The 14,029-nt window shown below is 44.1% G+C and overlaps 1 protein-coding gene across 2 annotated transcripts in view; it reads left to right on the top strand.

Moving 5' to 3' along the window:
• LOC308087474 (disks large homolog 4-like) overlaps positions 1 to 14,029 on the top strand; it is a 155,051-nt gene that overhangs the window by 75,829 nt on the left and 65,193 nt on the right. For both annotated transcript variants that reach the window (XM_080431360.1, XM_080431361.1), the window contains 2 exons: positions 9,853 to 9,906; positions 12,020 to 12,070. In XM_080431360.1, the coding sequence (XP_080287486.1) occupies positions 9,853 to 9,906; positions 12,020 to 12,070 (105 nt within the window). The remainder of the gene's footprint in view (positions 1 to 9,852; positions 9,907 to 12,019; positions 12,071 to 14,029) is intronic.

Genomic DNA, 14,029 nt, shown 5'->3' with positions numbered 1-14,029 from the left:
TACTATCTGGCTCTTTGCATTTAGCCTGTGGATGGCTAGCTACTTACTCTATAGGTGTCTGCACCTACTTTTTATTTTTCTAATGTATGCTGCCCCTGTATTGCTTTGGCTTGTTAGTGGGTGGTCAGAAATGAAGTGCAATGTTTCTCTTCATAAGCGCAGTGGCTACATCAAGGCTAAACATTCTTAATGCAACTAACCATGCCATCTGCATATTTTAAGTACAGTTTGGAGACACACTGGTAGGTTAGTTAGATAGGTTAGGTTAGGTTAGGCATGGTTATACCATCCATAATTTTGTTTTAATTATTATTTCTTTTAAATCTATTGGTTGTAACAGTTTACTTTAATTACACTGAAGGACAATGTTTTTTGGGGTTATTTTTTCCCCCATTGGTTCTGTAGTTGCATGGTTGTTGATAGAATGATGAGGATGCCTTCAGTATAATTTACAGTACACTTCAATGTAACATGCCACATGCTGTTTTCTTGCATGTTGAAGGTGTGGAGGAAATATTCTGTCACCTTCTCTCACTATCATCTGTCTTCCTTTTTACTCTTCTTTCTCCACGTTTCTTGTCTTGTCTACAGCCTCCTCCATCCTCCCTTTTTATCTTTCTTCACGTACCCACACCCCCCCCATTCCCTTTTTTTATTAGCAGTCTTCATTTAGCGCAGTGATGCTAACTGCCCATTCTCCTTGCTCATGCTCTCCTGGATGAGCAGTTAGCCTGCAGCACTAGCAGCACTTTACATAGGGAGGAACGCACACTAACAACACGCCAGCTTCTTCTCCCTCCATCCCCCATGCACTTCTTTCTTCTTCTCTTGACGTTCACAACATGGGTTCCTGTTCCAGTGCCCAGAAAGGCTCTCTTGCGACCCAAGCCAGATTTATACTTTATACTAAAGTTGCACCAAAAATAGCCGATCTACAAACTTACATCACGACACGTTGTGATCTTGTAGATTGGCTATTTTCGGTGCGCGACATGGTGCACATCCAAGTATACATTAGGCATCAGTGGGTCTGTGGTCCTTCCCCTATCCCTCATATACTGTAGGTTGGTCTGGGGCTAGTCATGGCATATCAGATGACATTATAGTGGTGAGCCCTACATACAGTATAGTACGGTGCTTCTATAGATAGATGCTAGCAGCACAGTGTTCTACTTATATTATGTGTGTAGTATTTGCCACAAACAGTATAAAGTTGTAATGCTACAAATACATGGTCACACTTGCACATTTCTGCCACAGGTGTCTGCCAACAGTGAGCAAAGTGTGATCAAGTACCTGTCCCCTCTCTCTCTCTCTCTCTCTCTCTCTCTCTCTCTCTAGATGTGTGTGTACCATATGTATACGTGTGTATGTACAGTATATATATGCATGTATACACACACACACACACACACACACACACACACACACACACACACACACACACACACACACACACACACACACACACACACACACACACATATACGTATATCCTTATCTCTCCCAGTCTCTCTATGTTCCAGTCTCTCTTCCTCTCTCTCTCTCTCACACACTTACACACACACACACACACACACACACACACACACACACACACACACACACACACACACACACACACACACACACACTCAAACTCGGGGGAAGTAGGCCAACACACATGGAGGAGCGTTTCATAGAATCATTCCAGCTGACCTGGCCTGCCTTGTGAGGCTTTAGAAGAACAAGACAAAGGTTGATGGAAGGAACTGGGCTCAACCAATCACAGTCCCAGATACACACATGGACCCACACACCACAGCAAGGCGGCCGGCCGGCCGAGCCCTGAGCGCCGTATCACTGTCCCTGCTCGCCTGTTGATTAGCCCATTCAATCCGGGAACGCATCTGTGTCATTTCAGATTTTAGCTATAACCATTATTTTATACTTTGGCAATTTTTTGGGGGGAAAATCAACATTTTATATATATATATTTAAAGCAAACATTTTTAACTCAAATCCTTGCTTCTGGGGGGGGGGGGGGGGGGTGGGTCCCTGGAACTAAATATTTTCAGATGGGCGGCCGGCGGCCAAATACATATCATTTTGGGTGGTCCTTGACATGAAAAAAGTTTGAGCACCACTGATATTATAGCAACATATGTTTTGTCAGAAACCTGTTTTAGAGGACATTTGTAGATGCGTTCTCGGATTGAATGGGTTAGTTATGCCTGGCTGCTGTCATGTGCAGGAGCCCAGGGAAGCCCCTAATTGGCCAGCCAGTGAGAGAGAGAGAGACAGGGACCGAGTGAGGAAAACACAGAGGCAGAGACACTGAGTGGGCAGCGGTGCAGAAGAGAGAGAGAGAGAGAAAATGAGAGAGAGAGAGAGAGAGAGAGAGAGGAGTGTGCCTGCAGATGTGGCCTGATAACAGAAGCTGAATAAAGGAGAAGAAAAAAGAAATCTAAACATTTGGAGCCACTGTTACTCTGCTCATCTGGTTAGTTGGAACAGAGATAGAGAGAGAGGCAGAGGAGGAGAGTTCATCTATACAGCCTCATGGGTGTCCAGTGCCTGTGATACTCTGACTGATCATTGAAGAAGAGAGACGGGGGAGAGATAGAGAGAACGGTGCAAACTTTTATCTCTCTCCCACCATTTCTATCTCTCGCTCTTATCTTCTCCGCCTCCTCAGACCCAGCCTGCCTCTCTCTCTCTAGTTCATCTCGCCCTAAGGGGAGATGGGAGCTGAAGACGGCGGAGATGAAGTTTGTTAACGACGGCGCTGTAAGAGAACATTCACTTTTTAGCTTTTAGTTCGATGCATGTGGCCCGAGAGACTTAAGATATAGAGGAAGAAAAGCAAGACTGCCAGTGTGGAACTTTTTATCTGCATCTTCTTGAATGGTGAATCTACAGTGTATGATATGTTGTCTGCTAGAGGCCAACCTACTGGAGATGCTCTGGCTGCGCTTCATCTCATGGACAGAAGAAGATACATTCCAGAGGAACTGTAAAAGGACCTAATCCATTTTTCCAGCTCTGTTCCACCAGAGAAGAAGAGACAAAGTGACAAGAGGAGGCGAGGAAGATACTAACTTGTGTAAGGAGAAAAAAGATAGTGAGACAAGAGTCTTTCTCTCTATATACTATATGTATACGTACTTGTACCGTATATATACAGTTGATATATCCACATACTAAGCCATGACCACTTATTTCCACAACCATGAGTTCTGCTGCAGTCCTAAGAAGCCCAACGGTGGCTCCATCAAGAACAAGGCCTGCAAAGGGAAGGCCAAGACAGGCAAGCACCATCATTCTCACTCAAAGCCAAACCAGAACCTCCTGCTGACACCAACAAAACACCAAATGCAACTTTCTCCATTACATTCACCAACACACAGACCTCATTCACCGGCACATGGGAGTCTTTCGCCGACACACCTGCTTGCTTCACCCTCACCCAGCTACTACCACATCGCACCGGCCTCTCCAAATCGCCAGCTGGCGCTACCTTCACCCAATTGCCAGGTGGCACCCCAATCGCCAAGTCATCGAGCGCACTCGCCGAGTCGCCACCACCAGATGCAGCTATCTCCGAGCCATCATCAGCTGCATCTTCATTCACATAGCCAGCATCAGCTACAGAGTCCACTTTCACCCGTTCACATGCTGGCATCGCCCAATAATCATATCTATCAACAGCAGCTCCAGATGCTCTCACCTAGCCACCACGTCTCCAATCGCCACTCCGTGTTGCTCCCACAGTACCATCACTACCCTCCTCTTCCTCACGCTTCCCAGTCGCTGTCCATACAGCCGTTTCTCTCGCCGCAGCTCCCCCTGTCTGCCGGCCCCGTGAACTACGGCTGGAGCACACTGCCCGCCCACCTGACCAACAGGGGCAAAAAGGGGAAGTTCCCCAACCTGAAGGACAGCGTCAAGAAGAGTCCCACCAAGAGTAAAGCCAAGGGGAAGGCTGTGGGCAGACCGTGGCCCAATGATAACTGTATGTGTAGCACACATTCCTCTGGGGAGGCACCAACACACCCGCCATTCACACACCACACATCACAGATACAAGCCCGCTTACAGGTAGGTGGAGAAGGAATGGAGAATAAACAAAACTAAAAAAGAGACGTAAAGAAAGAGACGAGAGAAGAGGGTGCTGTAGGGGCACTTAGTGGAATTAGAATCAATGGATATGATATATTAGCTAGTGGGTGGGTGTTGTCTGTCTGGGGATCTCATTAAAGCTGCAGTCCGGAACGTATCTGAATTAATAAAACACTATATTAACCAATCCATGTTGTGTTGTATTGAGTATATGTCAATACAATACAATACAATGACTGGTACATCTGCAGTGGTTGGAGGTGGTCTTCCTACTCCTCCACTGAGATATGTAGACCCCAGTGCCGGGTAGAACACCTAAAGTAGTACTACCTGAAGCTCATAAGTGCAATATCCCCTGGCCAAGCAGGGACTGCCTCTTGGATGGGTAGACATTTGGTCTCATGCCTAAACAACGGCCCTTACCTGTCCTAAAATCACTGTAAAGCATGGCGTCTTGGGGCGTATCGCTTTATGTTATGATACCTTTGTACCTTGTTGCTCGCTGTGTCATTGCATTGATTAGATCACTTCATAAACAAGCCCTGAAATAAATCACAACTGTATCATCATTGTGATGCACAAAGTTTAAAATGTTAAACTTTGACAACTTAATTTTGTATTTAGACATGTGGATTAGATAATCGCTAATGCTGCTCCTGCAGAGCTTCAAGTGGAGACTATAATGTCCCTAAACGAGGCTCTGCCTTTGGACAATATGCTTTTTATTCTAAAGCCAATAAAGAAAGGAATAAGCTCCCTGTCTGTACAGATTTCCATAATTTCTCCCGTAAAGATAAAAAAAACGGACTTTAAAAAACCTAACCAGCATTAATGTGACACTTTGATCACATGTTTTTATAACTTTGAATACATGTCATATTTTGTATGCGTGCGCGGGGGGGGGGGGGGGGGTCGTGCGTGCATGTCTGTGTTCCTGCATCATGGATGTCAGTAGGTTATTGGTCCATTAACAGTGGAGATGATAGGTTTGGCACTGTATTTTCATGTTTTTCTACACCTTCTCAGGGACTACAGATGAAAATTAGCTGGTAGTTAAATCTGGTGCAGATCATCTTTTTTCTCTCCTTGAGATGGAAGGATTTTGTAGCATATATGGTCCCTGATACAAATAAACTAATAGATGAAAGGAACATGAAATTGACCAAACTAGTGACGTAGAATGTAGCGTCCACTCTCACTATTAGCAGTCTAAGGCGTATGTGATGTTAAGCATCAAACTGTTATCAGCTTGCCCGGCGTTGGTGGGGTTGTTATGCTGACAATGCGTTGGCTTGCAAGGCGTCAATCAGCGTACAGTTTCTGGTCCCCAGTAGTTATTCGTTATTGCGCGGGTGAAATAGGCTCTCACTCTCCCTCCCTCTCTCATTCTCTCCCTCCCCCTTTCCATTTTTCTTACCCTCTCTCCCTCGCTCTCTCGTTAATCACGCTCTCCCTCTCCGCCCCTCGCCCTCTCAAGTCTCTCTATCTCTCTATCTTGCTATTCCCATATTTGGGCATGATCAATTTGCACTGCCGTCAGGGATCATATATAGTTGTGTGACGTCAGACACGCCAGTAAAAAAAAAGGGGAGGGGGGGGGGGTCGGGTGGTGAAGTGGTAAGGTTCCACCGCGGAGGTTGTGGGTTCGAATCCATGGTAGTGCTTCCGGCTTTGTTGAACGTCTATGTGAACACAAGTGGCCCGTGTTCGTGGGAGGGAAGTCGGGCGGGGAGGGGGATAATTGTCCACCCAATTCTACGAGCTGGGGATGGCACCTGTCAGCTGGGAGTGGTGGGCGGGAGGAGTAGGACGAAGGCTCCCGGTGGGGGCTCCTCACTGGTAGGGTGAGTGAGTAGGATACAACAGCAGTGACAGAAATGTGTGTGGGGAGGAATCAATTGGCATAATGACTAAATTAGGGAGAAAAAAAAGGGGTAAAATGTATTGGCTACATTATCCATATTTAGGCATATCTGCGCACCGACAGGCTGAACGCAACTCGTATATATTTGTATTTTACATCGGCAATGCCTAGCAATAGAATGATATGATTAGCATGATTACCATGGCCACTCACATTAGATTATGCTACATCTGATTATATTAGCTCATTAGTGAGTAGGACTATCACTACATATTAGAGAGACGGAAAGTGGGTTGTAGAAATGTTGACTTGTATCTCTCTTTTCTGTGTGTGTGTGTGTGTGTGTGTGTGTGTGTGTGTGTGTGTGTGTGTGTGTGTGTGTGTGTGTGTGTGTGTGTGTGTGTGTGTGTGTGTGTGTGTGTGTGTGTGTGTGTGTGTGTGTGTGTGTCCAGCCAATGTTGGGTTGGGCAAATTGACCCTTGGTGTGTCCTTCTGTGAAAAATGTGGAACATTGTTTTTGAATGTTGTAGTGTAGACCATTTGGGAAACAAACATGGCTTTTATGGCTTTACGCTGCTGTGCTGTCATTATAAAACTCATTCATTCAAATGAGTTTTTGTCAATGCCTGGCTCCTATTCAGCTAATTGCTGCTGTATGTCATGAGATTTTGGGGGATTTCCTAATTACCAGTTATTTAGATTCTGATTGTGGTGATTAATGATATAATTATGATGATGTTGTAGAATCTGATCTCACGCCGCCCTTCTGTTGACAAATATAAGCCTAACGACATAATTTCCTGCCATGGAGTTGGATGCCCTATTGTGTGCATAAAGCCACACATGCAGGTGTGTACACACACACACACACACACACACACACACACACACACACACACACACACACACACACACACACACAGACACACAGACACAGACACACACACACAAACAACAACCATGGGCATGTCAATTGAACACAGCCTGCCTACAGACTGTGTGAGTGTGTGTGTGTGTGTGTGTGTGTGTGTGTTACTGATAGGGACACACACTGATCCATGTTATATAAGTGTGCAGTGTAGCGTGTCAATGAATTCCCTAGCTGACGGACTGATGGGATTTATGTACTTGTCAATGACGCACAGACGCACACACACACACACACACGCACACACACGCACAGTGGCATGTGTGTGCCACTGGACACACCTCCAACGCAGTTTGCACCTTGCGTTCTGTGCCATACACTATAGCTCTAAATTGGGCTCCCAGAGTTCAATTTACACTCACGATTTAGGCTGTGTACTGTACATGCCACACTGTTACATTTCAATAAATCACAGACTGTATAATATGTTAGTATGTGGATACTAAGAGGCTTGATGCATTCTGGCCTTGGTAAAGTAAAGTAGTAAAACTCTACAAATACATACTAGTCTGTGAGTCAGTAGAAACGTGATGTGGGGAGCGTGCCTATACTGTATGTGTTGCTCTCCAGTGTAGCAGGATTAGAATCAGATAAGTACAGTATTATGCATATCACATATACAGTATTTGTGATTAGCCTTACGTGTGACAACTCTAAGAGATTATTGAAATACAGTACAATAATTGGGACAATGACATATAATCAGTAACATTTATCTGCAGCACACGGGCATGCACGCACACACACACACACACACACACACACACACACACACACACACACACACACACACACACACACACACACACACACACACACACACACACACACACACACACACACACACACAGGCTGATAACAGCTGCAAATGTCAGCCAGTCCTCACTGTCACATTGACATTTTGTTTACAATACAGTAGCTGCACAATTTGTTTTCTCTCTCCTCCTCTCCACTCCTCTCCTCTTCTCTTTTTGTCTTTTCTCTCTCTCTCTCTCTCTCTCTCTCTCTCTCTCTCTCTCTCTCTCTCTCTCTCTCTCTCTCTCTCTCTCTCTCTCTCTCTCTCTCTCTCACCCTGCCTCCTTCGTTCCATTGTCATGACACTATTACACCATTAATTGTTTATGCTTCTGTGTGTGTGTGTGTGTGTGTGTGTGTGTGTGTGTGTGTGTGTGTGTGTGTGTGTGTGTGTGTGTGTGTGTGTGTGTGTGTGTGTGTGTGAGAGAGAGAGAGAGAGAGACATGTGTGTACTGTGTGCATCTGTGTATGACCTCTCTCCCTCATTATTGTTGTTCAGTAGGCAAAAAGGACTCCTCCCACAATACCCATAATCCCTATGACCCTCTCTCCTCTATATCTCCTTTCTCTCCTCCTGTTCTCTCCCTCTCTCTTGTCTTCCCTCCATCCATCCTAGTCTTCTTACTGCCCCCCCACCTTCTCCCCTATCTATCTATGTAGTATTAAGCATCTATTCAGCTTCACTGACAGAGTGACGGACAGCTGGGGAGAGAGGGCATATATACGTGTGTTTGACACAGAGGGGGGTGAGCAGTCGGGCTATGAGAGAGCTGAGCAGATAAAGGGATAGAAAGAGAGAGAGAGAGAGAGAGTGTGGGATGGAGAGAGGTAGATAAATAGAGGGAGGGGGGGATTAGTGTAGAGGGATAGTATACTGCTGTCCCCGCTCTGCTTTCTGATGCTGTGAACCTTTGTAGACTGTCAATTTGGTGTGCTGCGTTGCTTGGTTGCTTGGTTGGCTTTTTGGTTCTGAGGAGGAGACTGGCACTTCTGAATTCTTGGCACTGACCGGCCTGGTCACCAGGCTGGGAGGTTGGAGAAGACCGGAGGTTCACAGGGTGGGCTGGCTGGCGAGGAGGAGATAGGGGAGGGGTGTGGAGGTTTGATAGAGGAGACAGCACGGCAGGCACATGGCTATTTGGTCATCTCTGTGGATGTGAGGAGAAGATTGGACCTTGAGACAGTGGACTGCCTAAAGATATACCCTGACTGACTGACTGACTTCATCTCTGTTGTGTGGAAGGATCTGTCACCCTCTTCCATTACCCTGGGGGAAAATAAATCAAACATTATCTAGATGGAAAGAGAGACAGAGAGTTTGTGGGGTCTTTGGCTGTATCTGACCTGTCCAGAGGCTCTAGAAGGAGAACAGAAAGCTGGCACAGGCTGGTGACAGAACAGAAGAGGGGGGGGGAAAGGACACTATAGACTGGAGAGGGAAAAGGGTTGTGTGCTGCAAACTGAGGGTACATCAAATTGACAAATGAGCAGTTTACAGCCTTCAGGATGTCTGTTCCCTGAAGTTTCATAGCTAGCTTTTCACAGCAACAGTGAATAGATGAATGAGCTAATCAGACAGGACATGTAGCCTCGTACTGCAGTTCAGGACAGCGTTGTGAATTACAGTAGAGCACACCGGCCAACAAGTGTAGTAGTAAAGTATGTGTAGACATTGTCCATTGCAGTGAAGTACCTTCTAATACTATCCACTATTAGGACAGTGCAGTATGTCATGCAGTGTATGTAGTCGCTCTATGGTGGTCATTTGTAGCAGATGTAATCAACATGCTGTACCAAAACACCACGACTGTGACGAGACGAGTAAGTCATTGTCATATCGGTGTGTGTGTGTGTGTGTGTGTGTGTGTGTGGGGGTGTGTGTGTGTGTGTGTGTGTGTGTGTGTGTGTGTGTGTGTGTGCGTGTGCGTGTTTGCACATACATTGTTTTGCATCAAATCTCAACTCAGAGGCTCCTTGAGATATACATTTAAAGCCTTAATGTGATTTGTTTTTGTATTTTGGCTGTGTGTGTGTGTGTGTGTGTGCGTGCGCGCGTCTGTGTGTCAGCGCATGTGTGTTCTAATTCTCGCTACCTGACACAGCTGTTTTGTGTTTCCATCATGCTATTCTCAGTCGCCTTTCTGTTCTTTCTGTCTTCCTGCAGGCCAACCCCCCTGCGGTGGTGGTCAACACCGACAGCGTCGACACCCCCCCATATGTAAGTATGACCGTACGCTAGATGGTCTGGAGAAGGAGACTGGCACATTCTATAGAGCAGGGCCTTCATGTCTTGAATAGTAGCAGTAGCAGTAATAGCTTATAGTTATCTACACTTCGATAATAAATTAGCTGTGGTTCTTTAAAAAAAAAAAGGCGATCAGACATGGCACGCTTTGTTAAAAACTCTATAGTAATGTTTCACTACTCTTGTTGTGACACTAAAGTAAGCATGCTACCACGTCAAGACATCTTTTTCTTCTATAACTTTTCCATTTCATGCCAACAGTCCTATCCTGAGAGCACCAGATGTCATCATTTTGCCACCCTATATTATTGATCTCCTCTCATCAGAACGATGGGATTTTAGGTTGAAAATCGGCAAAGTTTCCCTTTAATGCTTGCGGTGTCTTTCATGGCTCAGAATAATTGGATTGTAAAACCATTCAACTGGTAGCCAACTGTCAGAGAGAATCAGTGTATGTTGTCAGATAAGTTTATTATGTAATTACTGTGGAATCCCTGCTTCTCTTCCTGGAATACCACTCTGCAAAATAAACAGCATAGAGAGAGACACCACCAGGGACACATGATTTATTCCTGTTGTTCTCAGTCAGTGAAATGTTGTTGGCACAAACAGCACAAATGAAATATAGTGCAATGTTGTTCACATTAGAGTAATTTAGCATAATGACTGTCTGGTATGACAACCAGAAATCAGCTGGAGAAGAGATGACAGTAGATACACTCTAGTATGGATATTCGTTTTTAGTGACCCAAATAGACAAGTTTAATTAATACTATCAGCCACTATAAATTTAGCAAAATGTGGCCCTGGGGGAAGTACTGTAGTAAGTAAGTTACTGCTATGTTCCACTTCCACCATTTGACCTAGACAGCAGGGAATAGAGATGTTAACTCTCTTGTAAATCTGCTATTTTCAAAAAAATCTCGAAAAACATTTCAACAACACAATTCTTGTATCCGAGGTCCGTGGCCAATTACATTAATTTGGAGGTCCTTGACATGAAAAAGTTGGGAAACCACTGTGGTACTGTAGGTAACAGTACATGACATTGTTACACGGTGGCTGAGATTTGTGCTTGCTATTTGAATGGGCAGGAATACAAATTATATACTAATCTGACTGCAGAGAGAGACAGATTACAGCCAATGGGATTACATGACCCACTGGGATGTAACTTGGTGTGTGTGTGTGTGTGTGTGTGTGTGTGTGTGTGTGTGTGTGTGTGTGTGTGTGTGTGTGTGTGTGTGTGTGTGTGTGTGTGTGTGTGTGTGTGTGTGTGTGTGTGTGTGTGTGTGTGTGTGTGTGTGTGTGTGTGTGTGTGTGTGCCTACAGTAGTTATAACATGGGGGTTGTGCAGAGGCAGGGAGAGGACGCTCATCCCTCAGTATAAGCCTAGTAGACAACAAAACATAATGCTCTATTCAGATCAGATTTAATGCTATCCTCTGTGTGTTCTGCCATTTGATGTACACACCATATTCTATGCTACATTCGTTCTGGTTAGGCAATATGACTCTCTTAGAGGGATTCTGCCAGTAATGTGTATGTTTTTCTTTTCTTTTTCAAAATTGCTGATTTATTTGAGCATTCTAATATTTAATACATTCACCATTAATTCTCTAACAAATGACTAATTTCATTATTTAATGGAACCATACATTTTGTATCTTACTGTAAGTGAATATCACATTGGAACTGTATTGAAATACAATTTGTTTTAGTTATTTATTCAGGCTTATTGACAGTCCACAGTGTAGAGAGTCAGGAATTGACATGCAGCAAAGGTCAAAGCGAGGTCAAAAATGTGGCGTGCGCCTTAACCACTCGGCTATTGGCAACCAGCCTATTTTATGTGGTTAAGTGGTTAAACAGTTCATACCAAAGCTACCCTCTAACCCACTATCAACTGTCCCATATCTATCATGAGTAATTAATTTGTCTCTCTCTCCCATTTGGTCTCTCTATCTCTGTGTGTCTCTCTATCTGTGTGTGTGTGTGTGTGTGTGTGTGTGTGTGTGTGTGTGTGCGTGTGCGTGTGTCTCTCGCTGTCTCACTATCTCTGTCTCTCTATCTCTCATTATGTTAGGTCAATGGTACAGAAGCAGACTATGAATATGAGGAGATCACACTGGAGAGGGTAAGATCCTTACCCATCGTATACTTGACATCACTGCTGATCATTTTCCAAACCACACAGTACTGTGGTTGGTTTGATTTTCAAGGAAGCCATTAGATTCCTTTCATTTCAACACTTACTTACTTACTCCTCTTCGTCCCCTATGGGACATAAGGCTTCAATCAGGGCTCTTCATTTCAACACAGAATACAGATAAACTTGCGGAGCCTTGCTTGAGTTGGGTAATCCAATGCAAACAATTGTATTAAATTATAAATACAATAAACTCAACTTATATTGATTAGAAAATTCTAGCTGAAAATGTTGGAGCAAACGTAAAACATAATTTGGATTTTACGGCCTAGAGTTAAAGAGTTATAGGCCAAAACGTGAAGTGGCCTGTTATAACACCACCATTAGGCCGATTTGAAAAAATGTAGGCAGAGGTTCTTCCTTGGCCTACTTGGGAGTGTGTGTGCAAAGTTTCATGCCGATCAGTCCAACGGTGCCGGAGATTAGCTGCTCACAGACAGACGGACGGACAGGGGCTAAAACATAGTCTCCGGCCTTCGGCCGTCCGGCCTGGTGGAGACAATAAACTCACCAAGTCCCTCACCTATCCGTTTGTTCAGCTCATTTTAATATGAGTGTTGCTCACCGAAAATAACAGAGTGACACCGCCGTACGGCAAAGTATAAACCAGGCTCTATTCAGTCCAAACCTCTCTCGATCTTTCCACTCCATTCATCCTCACCCATCTCTCACTTCTTAGTTATTTTGTGTTCCTTTTCTTACTCCCTTTGCTTCTTGTTCCCTTTCCTACCATCTTCTCCCTTAACTCTCTTTTGCCTTTTTCGCTCTCTCCCTGAGGCTTTCTTTATGTCTCACTTCCTCTCTCTCTCTCTCTCTCTCTCTCTCTCTCTCTCTCTCTCTCTCTCTCTCTCTCTCTCTCTCTCTCTCTCTGTATTCTCTTGTGACCTGGTTCTGTCTATTTAAGTAGCTCTGCTTCAAGGATAATATGGACACATGCACACACACTACAGCCTCATACAAAGTGAGAAGGCAGGAGATGAAGACACAGGGAGCTACAGCTGCAATAGACCTTTGTTCACAGCAGCCATATTGACATGAATTGTTGTGTAAAGGGTATGGCCACACATGTGCGGCTGAAAGGGATTAGATCAGCCAACGCATGGCAAGGTATCAAACTGTGGAGTTTGTTGAACTCCGCAACCAGAATCTCCATCCCATAGCTAATGGAAGTGGACGGGACACAACTGTTTAGGTCAAGCATGTGTGACTGTACACTAGTGTCACTTTCTACACAGGTATTACCATGATACTAATTAACCCATTCAATCCGGGAACGCATCTGTGTCATTTTAGATTTCTTTGGCTTTTAAAAAATAGCAGATATACAAGCTCATAGCGTGGCACCGAGTGCCGCACTATGAGCTTGTAGATTTGCTATTTTTGAAAAATCGTGCAAATTTGTGCAAATCTTTGAATATATATATATATATATACATTTTTAACTCAAATCTTTGCTTCTGGGCGTCCCTGGAACAAAGTATTTTGAGATAACAGGTGTCTGTGGACAAGTACATATAATTTTCACCTTGACATGAAAAAAGTTTGAGAATCAAATATATTATATTTTTTATATCCCCAGAGGCAAAGATTTGAGTTAAAAATGTTTGCTTTAAAAAAACATATAATCTATGTTTTTTATATTATATATTTATTTTATATTATATTCAAAAAAGAAATCATGATTTTTCAACAACAAAAAAAGCAGATCTACAAGCTCGTAGCATGGCACTCGGTGCCACGCCATGAGCTTGTATATCTGCTATTTTTGTATAAAATAATGGTTATAGCAAAAAAAATCTAAAATGACACAGCATGCGTTCCCTGATTGAATGGCTCACTGGCAAGGCTCTGCTATCAGAGCCTTATTAGTATCATCGGCACAACTGT

This window comes from Gymnoscopelus braueri (assembly GCF_963280865.1).
Source record: "Gymnoscopelus braueri genome assembly, chromosome: 6".
Taxonomy (NCBI): domain Eukaryota; kingdom Metazoa; phylum Chordata; class Actinopteri; order Myctophiformes; family Myctophidae; genus Gymnoscopelus; species Gymnoscopelus braueri.
This window is presented reverse-complemented; position numbering and strand designations above follow the sequence as displayed.